Source organism: Anopheles bellator, chromosome 2, assembly GCF_943735745.2.
Source record: "Anopheles bellator chromosome 2, idAnoBellAS_SP24_06.2, whole genome shotgun sequence".
NCBI lineage: Eukaryota > Metazoa > Arthropoda > Insecta > Diptera > Culicidae > Anopheles > Anopheles bellator.
Genome location: NC_071286.1, coordinates 36,130,450 through 36,147,693, shown reverse-complemented (window position 1 = coordinate 36,147,693; position 17,244 = coordinate 36,130,450). Strand labels below are relative to the sequence as shown.

Below are 17,244 nucleotides of genomic sequence, written 5' to 3'. Positions count from 1 at the left end.
GCCGATTTTCTTGATGTACCTCAAACGAACATTTCTGAATCTGTGTGAATCTTCTGAATGATCACAGACACTATCAAAGAGTTAAAGATTTCAGAATCAGCAGCTTGGCTTTATTGCGCTCAGATGTGATATGAACTTTCTGAATGCTATCTAATTTTTAACAAAGATCTGCTGGTGGATTTTCAGAATACCATCAGGAGTACTGATTTTTGTAACGAATGGAAAATTCCTCCCTTTTTCAAACGCTGCTTGATCTGATGGCATTTTCTAGTGGAACCGATGTGCGAAGCAGTTCAGTCATAGTACATTCCCCACAGGAAATATTTTGCATTTCGAGTCTTACAAAACGGCCGCTTGTTGGTAGTGCATAACCCTAATGTCGAGACTCACGATGTCTCTTAGCGGTACTGTGCAAAACGAATTATTCATCACTACCCGTAGAAGTAGCAAATTCACACTTCTTGCCCGTAGAGGGCCAACAAAGCAGGATGACTCATTTGAACTCGAAGCCATCGACAATTATGTTGAGGAATGAATTGCTCAACACACCTTTTTCCGCGCAAAGCAAAAACAAACATATCGCTATCGGCTGTCCTAGAAGAACCTGTTATGAGAGAGATTCCTACGAAACTTAGGAATTCACCGGTAAAAGCAAACGATGGACAAAAAATGTATGGTATGTTAATAAAAAAAACTATGTTCTAAAGATCTATGTTCGCATGGCCGGTGCATCGCTACTAAATTCATACAAAAAACCCGAATTTAAAAACAAGTTGTCCATCTTTCTACATTTTGTTCTCCTTCTTCCGTGCTGAGCTAGAAAGCGAACCTCGCGATCATCTTGAACCACCGAAAATGTCGTTCCGTGTTTATGAACTGCTCTCGAACACAAAATGGTGTTCCATGGAGTTTCGGTTCCCAGCAATTACATCTCACGAAGCAGAATAATTTATTTCCAAACGAACGAAACACAACGTTGCGATTCGAAATTTACGTATTGCAAGCAAACACGTTGCTAAACTTCCAAATAATTATTAAATTTACTTGGGTAGCATTCATTTCTATCCGCACGCTTCGGAATATGAAAAAGCGTGTCTAAGTGTCTAAGTACGGATTGGAGCTCCAACAACAGTGACCAATCGGCATAAAACACACTTTCGACGTAAGAGATGACCGTTCCATATACTTTCAGGGCATGATTAGCATCTGTAGGATAATGAATAATTGGACGAGCAAACAGTAGACGAGACCCCGTTGGGATGCCGTTCGGTTGGCGGTCGGACAGAAGACGACTAAACTTTCCTCTCTTGGACACGCCTGTTGGTGCAAAACTATTTTAATATTTTGTTTTGACGAGTTTAGCAAAACAAAACCGTAGTTTTAAGAGCGTAATTGAAACACCTAACCACTAGCTTAAACGCCTCTAAACAGGTGACAAACGCTGTTTCGAGCAAAAAGCTTATCTTTAACATAATTCAAAATAATTTCTCGGTTTAGGCGGAAATGTGGAATTTTTTTTACGTTAAACTGTCCATGACACAATGAGTTGGTTTTTTTGTCTAAATTTTATGTCCCCAGCCGTTATCCACACGATCCCATAGTTTCCATCGCGTCGTTAGAATTCTGCCGCGGTCGCGGTGCTCGAAAAAAACAACGATTCAAACCCACAAATAACAAGGCCCGCGGCCAGTTCTAACCCAACCATTTGCTCGACCGAAACGGATAGCACGGTGAACGGGGTTCCGTGGCGCTCTCCCTCCGGCGCACACGTCCGCGGTTCGCGGCTCGCGAGGGGGGCGCGTTCTGCGGTGTACAGCTTCAACGGCCACAGCGACTTCAAAACCGCTCGCTCAGTCAGTCGCGACGGTTCCAACGGACAAGTGCTACGCCGACTTCGGTGTTCCAGTGACGAGGTAGACAGCGGCACAAAAAAGCACCCTAAACGCCGACCACAGCGATCGGTAAAGGGCCCGAACCACTCGATCTCTGTTCCAGACTCCCGGAGAAACCTGTTTTTCGGCTCGCCCCGCAGCTTTCGTTGTGTCTGTGAGTGTGCGCGTGTGTAAGATTTGCTGTCCATCGGAACCTGCGCCCGTCGTTTGCGAGATGCTGCGCTTCAACAGAAGCTTTCTTTTGCTGAGCGTCTTCGCGGTGGCATGCTATGGCCAGACAAGGGTAAGTAACACTCTACCACCACCACCAACCGCACGCGAGTGTGCGTTCTTCCCGGTTTAACGGCCGCGATCGCGGTGATCGCGGCCGCGTGCACCACTTGCCCATCGCGCTGACCTCTGTGCGATGCGTGAGCACGACAAAAGTTCAACGACGCGCCCGGACGCGGCCATATTTTCCCGACGCCCGCAGCGTGTTTTAGGCGTGGCACTGTCGCCGCCCTGGAAATGAGTGATCTGTCCGACTTTTTCCAATGTCTCTGGGGGCATTTCGTTCCACCCGGTCTGGTGGTATGCGTTACGACGACGATACATGGCGTGACATTTTGTGCACTCTGTGAAGGGAAATTGTGGAAACCCTAAAATACTGCTAATCAGTCGCTGGCACTGTTTGCTGTGGAAACTTCAGCGCGCTCACGGGATGAATGCTTTCCGAACCGGAAGAAAGCTAAAACTCGCGGCCGGAGCTTGAATTTGCATGAACGCACACGGCACCAAGAGCCGCGAAGTAGAGCAAAAAGTTCTTAGCTGAGGGCCTGGATGAGTAATTGCCGTGGACGGTCGAGAGTTCGAGTTCAGGTGCATACCATGCAAATAGAGGAAAAAACACCATAAATAGGTCTGGTAAGGCACGCCACACGGCTCGATTGCTGACGTAGACATTGTTTCGTTCACGTCGCTTTACGGTGCCCAAAACATAACAGAACCACCCGTTGGCAGGACCCGGTGGTAAATAATACGGGCGAGTTATCTATTTTTACACGTAAAATAAACTGACGATTCCCGGGCCACAACCCGTTGCACCGGTGTGGGCCCTTGAGCTTTCTTCAACTTTCTGTGGCCAACAGGAAGGAAGTCGCCAAGCATTGTTTCTGTTCGCCTCGCGAAGCGCAGGTCGATAAGAACGGGTCACACTTCTGCACCTGCACACACCCAGCACAGCCCTTTCCCTGCTGGACAAACAACGTTTGCATATCGCGTAGCCGGTGGCGCGGTAGCAGGAAAAACGTGTGAAAAAAGCATAAATTATTAGAGGCAAACATTTCAAGGGCGAACGCAAACGAACGTCGGTGCCGACTCTGCTCGGGGACTAAGAAATAGCCGGCGGTAATCGAGCAAAAAAGGGGCCGCGTCGTTTATTGGAGTCGAGCAACGTCGACACATGGCGCCACTTGTCGTGACGGGGTTAGTTAAAATTGATAACATTTCTGCATTTGATAACAGTACCCGTCTGCTACTTTTCCAATATGCGCGAGCCATTATGACTTCCCTGGTAGCGTTTTGCTCGCATCGTCCGATGCCGTTGGCGCGATAAACGATTTGATATTTTCTTAATTACACCACACACACGCTGCCGGCACCGTTTTTCGCCAGTGGCCCCGAGAGGGCTGGAAAAATTACCATTGTATAACATGACGCCTTGGCACGATCGGAAGCAGGGCTTATGAGTCATTGTTCCTGTTTGGGGGGGCTACGTTTAAATGTGTTTTTAAAATGGCTCGTCTAGGAAAGGTTAGAAGGAATGTTCCTTGATGAATATCACCGGATGATTCCAAGCTGCTGCAAAGGTTACATGAACTTGGCTTTGTTCACTACTTGGTCACACTTGCAGTGAGGAGATTCTTCTTTCTTTCGTTGTTCGATCAACACTTAACCGCGGGTGACATCATCGGGTGATTCTGGGCCCGGGTAAATGCGCAACGACAAGGTCACCCGGCCGGCCCAATCGAACATGTATGTCATGGTGATACATCGAACGATCGGAGCATACTTGTGCACATGCACACACGATCGCCGGCCATTCGGACATTTCAAACGACTTGCCGCATCGATCGACGAATCGCTATGATCAACGCGACACCACGACGTACCCCATGCGGGCAGCTTCTTTAGTTGGTATTCCACGATCATTACACGGTTGTGTAACCGTTCGCCGCTACGCTGTCGATGGTAATTGTTGGTTGTTACTTACTTTGCTTGTTCGATTGTCGTTCCAGGTGCCCGTCTATGTGTACTATGAGTCACTCTGCCCGGACAGTGCGAAGTTCGTGAACGACCAGCTGTACCCGGTAGCTAAGATGTTCAAGAACAACATGGAGCTGCACCTGGTACCGTTCGGTAAGTCGACCTACCAGACGCAGGGCTCGGAGGTGATGTTCACCTGTCATCATGGCGAGAACGAGTGCTACGGCAACAAGGTGCATGCCTGTGCCATCCAGCACATCCAGGGCAACTCGTTCCAGCCGAACATCTCGCGCGAGGACCTGACGCTCGACTACGTCAACTGTCTGATGGCGCGTGCCCAGCTGAAGGACGGTGAATTCCCGACCAAGGTTTGCGCCGACGCCGTCAAAATCGAACAGTGGCAGACGATCGAGGAGTGCGCCAAGAGTACCGAGGGTAGCCAGCTGTTGAAGCAGCACGGCGAGACTACCAACAAGCTGCAAATGCCCCTCAGCAGCGTTCCCACCGTGGCTTTCAAGCAGGTAACTTTGGTGCTAGAAATTCACAACGACGACAATCTGCGCTAATGGCAAACCTGTGCACCTTTTTTTCCAGACGTACGATGGCGAACTGCAGAAACTCTCGATGAGCAGCTTCCGTCAAGCGCTATGCAAAAACCTGAACCCCCAACCCGTTCAGTGCTTCGATCTTCCCGGCTCGGCGTCGGCTATGAGTTCTTTCGGATTCTTTATCACCGTAGTGGCCGCAATCGTTAGCAGAATGTTCTAAGAAAGCATCCTGACGGTAGGAACAACATCAACCAAGAGAGAGAGAGAGCGTGATCGTGCTTCACCACTATCGTCACCTATTCCGTCCATTCGCCCGAAAGATTCTGTTTTAGAAATGGTTGTTCCGAAAAAGTTTTAATAAACGGGGACGCGGTCCTAGTGACACTGACACGAGTCCTTAATGTTGCGATTGATCCAGTACAGATACTGACTGACGCGCGTGTACACTCCCGGGAAGTTTTTCTGGGCGCAGGCTCGTCCCCACGAAACAAGCCCGACCAGCTCGTACCGGTTCGTGTCTCCGTTGAGCACCTGCAACGGCCCTCCACTGTCGCCCTGTCGGAGAGATCGAAGGTTACCGTTTGGTGGTCAGCGGATCAGCCAGCGGGTTACACTAACCTGGCAGGAGTCCTTGCCGCCCTCGAGAAATCCGGCACAGATCATTTTGTTCGTTATCTGAAAGGCCCAGTAACCGGCCCGGCGGCACTCGCGGTTCGTCAGAATCGGCACCTCGGCCTGCTGTAGCGTCCCGGAGAGACCGCCACCGGCCTTGGTGCGCCCCCAGCCGGTTACAACCCCACGGATGCCTTCGTACATGGCCGTAGCTTGCGGGAGGCAAATCGGGGCCACGCGCTCCCCGATCGCCACGGGGTACGTGAGTTCCATCAGGGCGATGTCGTTGTTGTTGTTGAACGCATTGTACCAGTTGGTCAAGATGCGCTTCACGCTACGCTCCACGGACGCCCCGGTCGGTTTGGCACGATCGTGAATCCCGAACTGGACGCGGAACTGGCCCTTGTCCGGTTTGGTCGTGCAGTGGGCGGCCGTTACGATGTAGCGATCCGAGATGAGACAGCCACCGCAGCTGAAGCGATTGTTGTAGTACAGGGCGGCCATCCACGAGAAACTGTTATCCTCCACCGGAGCGCCTCCCACTATCCGTCCGTCGGTCGGTTCCGCCGATCCACACTCTGGAGGAGGAGGAGGAGGAAAGAATGGCTCGATGTGACACCCGAGCTTCTAGAGAACCACACAGGACTAAATACTCACTGCAGGGGGTACAGTTTTGCGACGGACCCGAGGCGTCATTAGCAAACACCGGCGCGCCGACAACTCCCGTGATCCAGTCAATGATCGGCCGAGCACGGTTTATTTCGAAGTACTCGGGACTGACCGTTACAAAGTTGACGATTCGCTCTTCCTTCGAACCGTCGCCAGTTGGTTCGTCTATCAGTTGATTATCCTCCACTGTGGTCATAGTTTGCACTTCATAATTCTCCAAATCAGGGGCTCCAAACTCCAACGCGGTGACGTGTAAGGAACATGAGACACTGAGCACAACCAGAACGCGGACGATCGCCATGCCGGACGGTTCAAGCTAACTTTTAACGTACACGTGTCTGTTGTAATGTGCTTTTAATTTCACTAAACACCTGCACAAAGAACCTGAAAGAGAGTACCTTCACTTTACCTGCGACGCAGCACCATGTTGTCCGTTAAAAAATCGTCCCACAAACTTGGCAATCGAATGGCCACTAATGCGATCGCCACGAGCCAAGTTTTATCGCTCCTCTCGATCTGCATAACGGGATCGTAGTGTAGAGGTCTCGTGCCTCGTGGGAAGATGGTGGTTTTGTTTTCTCGACTTGTTCTATTTCATTTTCTCTCTTTCTCTCTGCTTTCGATTCGATTTCATCATTTCTTCTTCAGTTTTGCTTATCAAGCTAGAGCAACTTTCACTGCCGAAGATGCTGAGCTTTATGCTAATTTCGCTTCGTTCACACGAGCCACCAAACGCACACGTTTGACGTCATACAGGGAAAAGGTAGCTTTGAATTCGAACAAAAGGCAAACCGACAAGGATTGTTAACTCCATGCAAGCTCGATGAGCTTAATGTTTGCCATTTGCTTAATGATGGGGATTGAAGTGTTTTGTTTAAAGGCTATAGATCTTATAGATCAGTAAATGAATTGTTTTTTATTTTTAGCGTTTACAGAAATCATTCTTAACTTATGGTATGAGTTGATTGAGATAATAAAAGAAATTGTTTAGCTTAGTGCAAATTGGAACTGCCATTCAAGAAATAGTACTAGTAGTAGTTCAAGTTGGATCTTTCCGTACTTGGTTAACCGGTGATCAAATAAGCATCCGTTACTTTTCGAGCCCCTACTCAAAACTACGGACTAACTACGGCCTCTGTGATAGGTTCTTTCCTCTGTGATGTGATAGGCCTTGGCCTCTGTTATAGGCTTGTGATAAAAAAAGAGGTTGGTATTGGATATTGAAAAATACCGCTGGAAACAGAAGCCCTTTTGGAGCGATAATATTTTGCTCATATAAGATTTTTTTCTACCACACCAATCAATCCGAAAAACTAACATTTACCGTGATTTCTACAAAAATACTTTTTCCGGATACAAAAGAACAGACCGAAGCTTCAATTTAAACCATGCTGCGAACAACACGAATCGAGTGATTCTTTTGATAAATTCCACCGTAACTGTGTCCGTTTTTATCTACAAAAACCGGTCCATCGGAAGCATCACTTACGTACAAACTTTACAAGGTATTCAAATAACACAGATCTAACTGGCAAAATTCATTTAATTTGATTACTGGCGAGCCACAAGGGCTGTTAACGAAATTTAATGTTACCCAGCCATTACTCTTCAGTGTAGCCCATAATCTCCTTCATAACGCCGCATTCATTCCCAGTAGCACCGTCATGTGTTGCGAGTTTTTCCCAGGACGGAAGCTTTGAGTGAACTCAGTCACCAGTCACCGTCATGCCTTGCCATCACCTCCCATAATAGATACAAAAATCACAATCTTTGTCTGTTTCTTTCCTAACCTGGTAATATTTAGTTGCGACAACATTGAAAAGCGTATTGTAGCAAGTAGCAGTGGGTTTTATTTTTGTTTCTAGGTGTCCTTTTATATGGCCATTGTTCCGTTCTGCTTCGAAATCACCATTCCTCTCATTAGGATGCGGTGCAAGGCAAGCACTTACGAATCTGGTTCCGCCCGAACCAGGGGCGTATAGAAAATCATGCACGCGGAAACCGCATCAATCGAGCACACGTAGGAGATGCCGTCTCGGAAAATAAAACACAATACGATCCGTTTGTTTCACCCCGTTCCCCACAATCGTCTCAGGGCAGAGCCAATCTTAACCGATTTCCAACTCCTGGTGCGTAACGCTGCACACAATCATCGGCGTTCGGCCCACGCCAGCATTCCTGGAAACTCCAGCAACAACTTCCGCTGCCGACGGAAACGCGGACAATACGGCGGTTCCCATCACCACCCACCGTGAATGAAAGGATGAGTAATGCAGCGGTGCTTAGAGGGCCCGGATCCCAACTGCTGTCCTTGCTGTCGTTGCTCTCTGAGCTTGCTTTCTTCGCAGAACGCCAAAATGTTGCAACGGGCACCGGTGCCACCAGAAGTGGGAACTGAAATTGGGACTTCACCTCCAAAGCGGTGCTTATATATTGAATAAGCATGGTCCCATATTTTGTGTCCATACTTCTGGATCGGCGTGGGCCAAACCATCGATCAAACGTCACCAAACACTATCAGTGCTCTTCAGAGCGGCCCCTGGTAACACCGGCAACCTATCACGCACCGCAGCGCTGAACGACCACATCACGTTCCAAAGTTTAATAACGCCTGACCACGTGCCTCGGTAGGGCTGCGACGATTAGGACCCGGATCCGACCGGCCGGCAGTAGGGGTGCGACAAAAAGTTAATCAAACGCTTGTTGTGTCTCACACATTTCCCAGCCAGGCCCGGGCCACATAACGCCAGCCACACTCTCGCATAAGCATACCTCCCGATGGGGACGCGTGGTGGGCGCTAAATTAAGCCATTCGATTCGCCCATTGCCGGGGCGCGACGACTGGTGGTGTTGATTTTGTACTGTCGAAGCACTCGGAGTAAGGGTCACTTTTTTCGAGTGCTTTGTTTTGATGTCTGCGTCTGCGGTTGTGTGACTCCTTCGCACCGGAAGTGCCCGTGCAGATAGCAAGATCGTAGGCAAACATCATTAGCAGTAAAATCTTTCACTGTTTTGGTTTCTTCCCTACTACACCTCCATCCAGTGGCGGTCGGTTCGATGGGTTCGATTTGTGATTAAAGTGCAATTTAGGCCAGATAAGGTACAATATTACTGCTGCGATCGACGGTAGATAATTGATTTGGTTCACGTGTTCGGTGAGCTATCGGTGCACATTGATTAAGTTTCACTATGTTCGCGACAAGCTTGCATCTATAAGTGCATAGTAGAGGAAATTAGTAGTTTTGCAGAGTACTTTTTAAGTTTAAGGTTGAGGATCACCCAACCAGAAATGGTGCTGTGACGAAGGATGAGAAAGTTGTATGTGCCTGGCGCGCAGTCTTATAAACCCAGCGTCCCACAACAAATGTACACTGTACAATGTGATACATGTTTGCAGTTGTCATGTTTGTCTTTCATTATTACTTCCTTGCTACACCGTTTTGCATGCACCGTTTGATAGTTGTTCGTGCGTTTTAAACGGGAATACGCTTAAATTGCCCACATAGCGCCACGAGCGCCCAAAGCCGGCCCCAAAACGGATGTTTTTCTTTCCCGTTCAGCAGCAGCCCCCCACGAAATGCGCCAGATACGGTACCTCTGGGGTTCCATTACGCCATATCTGGCTAGTTCCGCTTTCTGGGAATAGCAGCGGGACCGAGGGATAAAAATTAATATTACATCCTGCCGCATAATTAGTGCGTTGGCGCCGAACGCTCTTCTAATTATCTTGTTAGGTACGCTTTGTGGTGAATGTAAGAGGTTTATTAAGAAATTTAACTAAAGCACAGCCATTGGAACATTGAATATTGTTTGTGTTTGTTCCATTTATTTCATCAACATTCGGACGGACAGAACAGTATTTTCATCATCTTATAACATTGTGTTGTCGTTTACGCACTGTTGGCGTTCATTTTTACTTTTGGTTTATGTTTTATTCCCCTAAATTTTGCGTTTTTTGCGTGCAAATCTGAGTGTGACTGACATTGACGAACAAATTTTTATGTTGCATTATTCGTTTTTCACATTACTTATATTTATTCTACAATTTGGATTGTTTCTTGAAGTGAATGTGTTTAACAAAATATTATTCTCTAACCCAATACAAACCACTTAACTAACTCAAAAAATACTTACTTAGGTTTGATTCAACCATGCATAAAATAATCATTTATTGTGAAATCAGATACAAGATTTCCCCTTTTATTTTAACTTCTTGTGAAGAATCAGTCAAGCAAGAGTCTTAACGTTTTTACCAAAGTCGAAAAGTTTTTGAAAAAAATTTAAAAAAAATGTAAAAGGAAGAAAAGTTTTAAAGAATGCGAAGCAATAGTGTCGTGAATGACTCTGCTCTACTAGCAACTTAACGGTGATGGAGTAATATCGTTTTGGCCTCAGAAAAATGGTATTACACCTTCGGTTTAAAATAATGAATCACTTCAATTGAACAAATTTATTAGCAATTGTGTAGCATAGAGAAGATTCGAAACTAAACAAATATTGAGCAAAAATACAAAACCAAATTATGTATTTCTTGCTCGCTATTATTATCGTCGTTAAAATTAAATTAATTGCTCCTGCTAATTGCTGTGTTGCTTGCCCGTGATTCTAAAATTGTGATGCCGATGTCGAGTTCCCGTTATACAGAATATCTAATTCAATAATTGATAATTGAATTTCTTTTGCACGTAAAGAATCTTGAGGGTCTCATTCTTTGAAAAAAAAAACCACCAACAATGCTGCAAACGCAACGCAATCGATATTGGCGGAGGACACCGTTTATCGATTATGATGCATGCTACAAAGCGCGAAACGAACGAGAATGATTGCGGCAAAATTGCATCACCCGTCTCTTCGGTTCGGGGTCGTCGAAGTTAAAACATCCGGCATGGTCATAAATTTATCATAATTATCCGGCGGCATGGATACCGCGCGGACCACGCGAACCACGCGAGTTCATCGGTTCTCGATCTCCTCTGGACAGTGCCTGATTTTTAATCGTTCACTGCAGTAAAAGTAAGTGCCGGATCCAGAGCTTCACAGACTATAGCCGCTGATGGGGCCGCTGTGAAGCCAAACACCGACGGCAAGCTGAGTCATTGCGTAACGAGCCAATACCGGGGGAGGGTGCGAAGAAGTTCAATGGTACAAAATCGGCGGTGTCCGAAGATCTGCAGCAGCATTGCATTGTCTGACAACACCCCAACTTGCAGCGCTTGAAAAGGTAGGTACAGCAACGTTTCACTTATGCTTCACCATTTACAAATCATTAAAGTGTGACGAGTGCCATTCGCAAAAAAGGCCCCCAACGTCGTGATGAGGCTTTCACATCGATTGCCTGCACCCGTTTTTAATCATCGCAAAAATCACCCTGGCCCTGGGTGGGCCTCGGTCGGTCGGTCGGTTGGTGAAGCATCCCATTTAAGTCCCGTTAAGCGCCGTACTGTGGTGGCCAAATGTTTTTGGGCTATTTTCCGGGGCATCCGGGCAACTATTTTTACACCTTGATGCACCGACGAATTCTAGCCCCAAGAACGCCCCGCGGACGGTAGACGCTTTCAGGTCAGTGGTGACGGGACGACCACCAGGCCCCAGTTCCCCAGTGAGGTCCCAGTTGGGCTAGAGCCTCGCCTCGCTGATAAGACAGTCAGCAGGCATCAGCATCGGGAGGAGCATCGGGTGTCTCTCTGTTGCCGTCTCGGTCTGGCCTCGGTCCGGGGCGGCGTCGTCGTGGGCGAGAAGACGCCGGCGTGTGCCGGGGTACGCTCCGTCCGCTTTTTCGGCCCGGTATAAAAGGTAAGCCACCTTCTTCGGCAGCAACCATTTGTTGCTCCAGCGTGCTCCCGTGCGGAGGTTTCTCTGACATCTGCTGCTGTTACTGGTCCGAAAGTCGGAGACCCCCCCAGAGTCGGCGTGTGTGTTCCCGACCTGACCCGAAGCGAACCGGTAGGTGAGTGCCACGTATCCCTGTGTGCCGTGTGATCGGGGTGCAGCCTTTTTGGTGCTAATCCGTTTGGACATCACGGGTAGTTTGTGTGTGGAGTGGACACGAGAGATAGCAGACAAACCTGCTCACCTCCTAAATAATGTATGTTAGTTCGATTATGATCTCGTCACGCATTAATCACGCAGACGACGATCGCAGTTCCCGTCCGCAAGTTGCATCTTTTATGTCGGATTCGTCAAATATTTAAATTGACTCCTGAGTGGACTGGCAATCACGGAACACGGAAGCGAAAGTTTGAGTGTGCCCCAAAACCATCTGCCTGGTGTCCATGATCTTGGCACGAAAATCCTGCCTCGCGCCGTGCAGGACGAGACTAAATTAAGTTAGGCGCCCTCATCGCAGCCCCATAATTGGGGATGCTTCTGGATACGGTTTTACAGCCCTCTAGCAAAACTGAGCGCCAGTCCCGTTCCGTGTGTGTGTGTGTGTGTGTGCGGTTCGCCTCGTGTGTGTGTGTGCACCAGGGACAGTTTGCATATTTGATAGTTTCGTTATTTTTGTAAGAGCGTCACATTAAATATTTGCACTGGGGCAAGTGCAAAACCCCCGGGCGAGGGATTAATAGGTCCCAACGAGCCAGGGGTGAGGCGGGAAGGTTCTAGGTTTCGGGGTCGGTGCACTGGTCGTGTTTACTGTGCGCCTTAACCTCAAAAAATACAAACCACCACCAGGACAGGGCCACTTGGTGACTTCCCAGCGCCACAGGGTTTACCGGAATAGTTGGACCTCCAAATACAGGTGAGGTGCCGGTGATTTGCCTTCGGCTTCTTCACACGCCGACCCAGCTCATTAATCTCTTTTTGGGCCTACACTTTCCGGGAAAGCCTCGTCAGACCGGAAATCGGAGTCGCACGCCGCCCCACCGACGTACCGAGCAGAGTGTGTATCAAATAATGTTTGGTTAATAATTAAACAGGCTTTTAGCGTGCTCGAAGTGTGGCGCGTGCTGAAGCGTTGATGGGGTCCTTTCGGGTTTTCGGTCGCTATTATAACCTTTTGCTAGGCTTCACTCGCCCAAGCTCAGGATGTCGGTAATTCGGCGGCGTACGGATAATTAAATGTTTGAAGCGCCTTGGAAGCGAACGAGAAAGAGCGAGCCAGTGTCACCCGACGTTTGACTTCGGGTGGAACTCTCTACGGTTCGGGTGGATGAGTCCGGAACGAAAGTTTTTAATTTTCGAAGTAAAACGCCCGGCAGCACTTGTGGCTGCTGAACAGCGCATTGAGGCACTTAAGCCAAACACACCGCTTATTAATTCATTGCATTCTCTTAAGAGCTTGAAAGCAAATACATCGTAAAGTTCAAGAAAACGTTTTGAAATCTTGACAATAATCTACTGCCTAATTCGTCTAACTTTTGTACCAAATGAACACCAAGGAAACGTTATATCGTGGTTCTACCCTTTTGAGACATTCAAATTTGGACGATCGTGCCGTGACCCGTCCGCTATCCAATTGCTCATATTCTCAAAACTTCAACATAAATTATCTAGTCTGGTTGCTGTTTTACCAACAAAACGGAAGTTTGTTCCGCTCCGACGTGAGCGCTCGACGTCTTACGGCTTTCGATTCGTTTTAATGCGTCCTTCGGGAGGGATGTGCTGCAACCAAGGGAAGTCGTTGCAGCTTAGAAGCAGCTCCCTGCCACTTGACTGGTGGCGCTGTGGCCCATCAAAGCAAAGATCATTTCCTTTTTAATGTCTCAACCACCGAATGCAATTTAAATGGTCTAGAGACCGGGGCAGCCAGGTCGTGCGGCTCGTTGTTTCGGTGCCCGGCTGAATGGCTGACCAAGGGATAACGAAACGAACCAATGGCTATTCCCATCGCAGAGAGCAATCGTGTTACAGCTCGAGTGTTTGTTTATTCAAAGGACAAAACGCTGAGTTGAAATTAATTATTTTTGCACCGAAACAACTTACTCGGGTTGGGCCGAGCGGTGCATTATCGGTCCCCTCAAGATAAAAAGAAACACGTTGCGTAGCTTAAAGCGAGAGAAATAAATTTACTTTCATTATTTAGCTGCAATTTCAGAAAACATCAACGAAAATGCATCAACTGTCCGCTGTCTGTGTGACGCTCGTGATTGCCTCCGTATTAGTGCAGAATGCCAGCGCGAAGCGTAAGTTACTGTTCCAAAGGATATTTTATCAATCGCATCATCAATTCAGTATACAATTCATTTATTACAGCATAGTTTAGTTTTTCCTTTGGAATTGTTTTTGTTTGGAACACCAGCTTTACAATGCTCCTCTTTTGAAGCAGTGAAACTAGTTCTAGATGGATCAATATTCGTGACCCCCCATTTAAATCGAAAGGAAATTGAGTGTCAATTTCGGCGACGGTGATGGTTTTTCGAAATTTATTCCGCTTTGGCAGGGTTTCCGGTTTTATCATCCACCTGCTAGTAGCCAATGTATCTGTTGCATCCACGAGACCTGCAGCAGAACCGGTGCATAGCGGAAACCACACGTCACGACCAAGCTTCGCCTCGGGTCGTGATAGATGCGAATGGCGTTTGACTCTCATTGGCCCTCATTACTTTCGATAATATTATTATTATACCTTCCGTGGCTCCCGCAGTGACTTCGTAGGCATCATTCGTCTATTGTCCTGTTTCCTGCGGTAGTCTCTCTCGACGGCTGCGCCACCTTCTGGCATCTTGGAGGCTGCCATATCGCGCACTATCGCGTACCTCGATGTGCACTGTTGTTTGGCCTTTGCTGGTTTGTTGTTTCCCGTCTGGCAAACAACAGCAGCACCGGGATCGGACCGTCACGAAAGAGCCACGCTCATTTTCTCACTTAATAATGATGCCACCAAGAAGCAGGTTTGGTTCGTGGCTCGAGCGAAAATGGAGCCCATAAGCGATGCACAGCTTTGTGGTGCAGCCAACGGCTGACAATGAGCTACCCAGCACACGTAACTGATGGCTGTAAGAAGCTGCACAAGGCATAGTAACTGAACCATAATATTTATATTTATTTCCATCGCGCCGAACGAAAAGCAAAGCAAATTTACTGCATTTATTTGAAATATTACGTTATCCATCATTAATCATCACTGCATCAAAAACAAACTATTTGTAGAATAATTGATAAAAAACAATAGCAATAGTAAATAAAAGTTGACATTTTGTCGCTACTTTGCTGCTTTCGAGCGCCGCATTTTAATAAAGTACCATGCGCCTCCACTGGGCATAAAAACCTTAACAGTAGCGATGAACCTACAAAGATTTATTCAACATAATAACGCTTCACTTTTTAGTATAACATATGAGCAACCTCATTTTAATATTCCTATTTGCAGGAGGTTGTGCAGCGTTTGGCCATGCTTGCTACGGTGGACATGGCAAGCGATCGTCGGCGGCCGTCGTACCGTCCTATCCCGAGGGATTCGATCCCTCAACACTGGCGTTAGACGTGCTTCCTATCCCGTACTCTAAACTGGTGCTCGATAAACCACGAACCATGGACGCGTTGCCGGACGACCTGCGCTCGAACGATGTTTACGGCCTGGACACTCCCGTTTTAAACCACCGTACCATCGACTCGAGAGGCGGAGAGCTCAAATACGCAATCTATGCGATTCTACGGCAACTGGTAAGGACGATGGCGTGCTGGGCGGAGTGTTTCCGAGGGCTTGTAATGATCCTGTTTCTTGCCGGCAGATGGAAGAGGCCTCAGCGAACCACCAGGATCAGTCGCACCAGCAGCAGCCTGCTCCTCAACAGCCGTTTCCACGCGATCTGCCTATCGTGCGTGAAGCAGAGCGAAAGTAAACGTGCCACTGGCTCCTAAATAACCCGTCCCCAATTGGTCAAATTCTACGTTTCGTTGCTGTTACTATCGCCGTCGCGTTTTGAACGAAGTGTGGCAAGCATACACCATGGCGTAGGATGGCGGCGACAGAAGCTGGCGGACCTGAGTGTGAACTTCTCCGATTAGACACTTTCAAAAACGAGTTTCAAAAGCCCCGAACGTTCAGTATTGTTCCACTATCTTCCATTATTTTTTCGGTGATGTTGCGGTTACGTTACATGATGCACAAGCTATTTAGAGAAAAGGAAGCATTATCGAGCACTTAGCAATGCGATGGCTGGAACACTGAAAAGAAGAACGTTTGTCTATGTAAATAAATGAGCCCACGTACGGGAAGCATAGGTAGAGTCAAACGTCCCCAACACCTCATTATAATACACTGCAATTATCTAGCAATGGTTGTTGTACGCGTAACACACAGAAATGCATTGGTCAACACTATGGGAAAACATTTCTCGATACTACACATTGTACTGCAACCCAAACGCAAACGAGGACGGAATAAAACAAATGGTTAGACGAAAACTGTTATGGCTGGGACAGTTTCGTTTAATTATTCACCAAAATCTGTGCAAAACCTGTGTTTTCTTGTAATGCAACGGAATGTTTTACATTATAGGATTATTATACATGGTTTCTAAATGATCCGAAGATTTTTTAATAATGATTAGATAGTCATTAAAAAACGACACAAATGACATCCTTAAGCCTAATTGCTCTTGAAAAATGTTATTTATTATGTTATGTTTCGCTTAATTTGCAGTTCCTTCACATTTGATTTATTTTATATAAGGTTGCACAATTACGTTACGACTAATGCGGAGTTTCTAATCATTTTGAAACAAAATTCAAAATTCAATATTAATTTTTGTTAGTGATAATTATCATTTGCTTGATTCAGGTAGACTGACTATTTTATTCGCAAACTAGCTGCTCCGACATACTTCGGTTGGAAAGCTCTTTGTAGCGCATTCTGTTCTGTGAAATATACTCTTTGGCCATTCTCTAAGTACACGCCCAAATGAACCACAGTGGGGAAAGGGGAAAGAAAAAATGCGCTAAATTGCTATCTCTCTCTCTTGCTCTCTCTTTCTTTCTGTTCTCTCTCTTTCTCTCTTTCTCTCTCTCTTTCGCCCTCTCTCAATCTCTCTTCCTCTCTTTCTCACCTTCTTCAAAAATTAAACACAGTTTAATGCATGGAAACTGCAGTTCCCACCAACATCACACTCAAGATGATTCCCTCCGGATGACGGGTGGTGATAGGTGGAAGGCGGAAAGGAAAGGCTTTTAAGTGAAATCAATCGATTTAGAGACCACCAAAATCTAAGAAACGATACCCATATTGCCCTAGGACGTATTTTAAGGATTGGGGTTGTATTGGGACCACCCCTTCCCCCCGTCCTACAAAGACCAAATTTTGTCACATGGTTTCTCAGGTGGCCATCAACTATTGT

At 47.1% G+C, this 17,244-nt stretch overlaps 3 protein-coding genes across 4 annotated transcripts; 2 read left to right on the top strand and 1 right to left on the bottom strand.

Annotated features, from left to right (window-relative positions):
* The first annotated feature begins 1,733 nt into the window (after positions 1 to 1,733).
* Positions 1,734 to 5,072, top strand: LOC131212391 (GILT-like protein 1). The gene is made up of 3 exons (XM_058206235.1): positions 1,734 to 2,175; positions 4,169 to 4,657; positions 4,731 to 5,072. Exons 1-3 carry the CDS (start codon positions 2,107 to 2,109, stop codon positions 4,902 to 4,904), a joined length of 732 nt encoding a protein of 243 aa, XP_058062218.1. The 5' UTR covers positions 1,734 to 2,106; the 3' UTR covers positions 4,905 to 5,072.
* Positions 5,060 to 6,161, bottom strand: LOC131207465 (trypsin-like). Its single transcript, XM_058200079.1, has 3 exons — positions 5,954 to 6,161; positions 5,303 to 5,874; positions 5,060 to 5,239 (listed from the first exon to the last, which is right to left on the bottom strand). The coding sequence occupies exons 1-3, from the start codon at positions 6,159 to 6,161 to the stop codon at positions 5,060 to 5,062; spliced, it is 960 nt and encodes a 319-aa protein (XP_058056062.1).
* A 5,649-nt stretch (positions 6,162 to 11,810) lies between these two features.
* Positions 11,811 to 16,300, top strand: LOC131212394 (uncharacterized). 2 transcript variants are annotated; one of them, XM_058206244.1, is made up of 4 exons: positions 11,811 to 11,912; positions 13,992 to 14,091; positions 15,279 to 15,571; positions 15,640 to 16,300. In XM_058206244.1, the coding sequence occupies exons 2-4, from the start codon at positions 14,019 to 14,021 to the stop codon at positions 15,748 to 15,750; spliced, it is 477 nt and encodes a 158-aa protein (XP_058062227.1). In that variant the 5' UTR covers positions 11,811 to 11,912; positions 13,992 to 14,018; the 3' UTR covers positions 15,751 to 16,300. The 2 variants fall into 2 exon arrangements, with proteins under 2 accessions (XP_058062227.1, XP_058062226.1); XM_058206243.1 differs by having other exon boundaries at positions 11,821 to 11,908.
* Positions 16,301 to 17,244: the final 944 nt, after the last annotated feature.

Coding starts and splice junctions, on each gene's coding strand:
- LOC131212391 (XM_058206235.1), top strand. CDS start 2,107: ATGCTGCGCTTCAACAGAAGCTTTCTTTTGCTGAGCGTCTTCGCGGTG. Junction 2,176..4,168: donor CATGCTATGGCCAGACAAGG/GTAAGTAACACT, acceptor TTGTCGTTCCAG/GTGCCCGTCTATGTGTACTA. Junction 4,658..4,730: donor CCACCGTGGCTTTCAAGCAG/GTAACTTTGGTG, acceptor CTTTTTTTCCAG/ACGTACGATGGCGAACTGCA.
- LOC131207465 (XM_058200079.1), bottom strand. CDS start 6,161: ATGACCACAGTGGAGGATAATCAACTGATAGACGAACCAACTGGCGAC. Junction 5,875..5,953: donor GCAAAACTGTACCCCCTGCA/GTGAGTATTTAG, acceptor CTCCTCCTCCAG/AGTGTGGATCGGCGGAACCG. Junction 5,240..5,302: donor GCGGCAAGGACTCCTGCCAG/GTTAGTGTAACC, acceptor TCTCTCCGACAG/GGCGACAGTGGAGGGCCGTT.
- LOC131212394 (XM_058206244.1), top strand. CDS start 14,019: ATGCATCAACTGTCCGCTGTCTGTGTGACGCTCGTGATTGCCTCCGTA. Junction 14,092..15,278: donor GCAGAATGCCAGCGCGAAGC/GTAAGTTACTGT, acceptor TCCTATTTGCAG/GAGGTTGTGCAGCGTTTGGC. Junction 15,572..15,639: donor ATGCGATTCTACGGCAACTG/GTAAGGACGATG, acceptor TCTTGCCGGCAG/ATGGAAGAGGCCTCAGCGAA.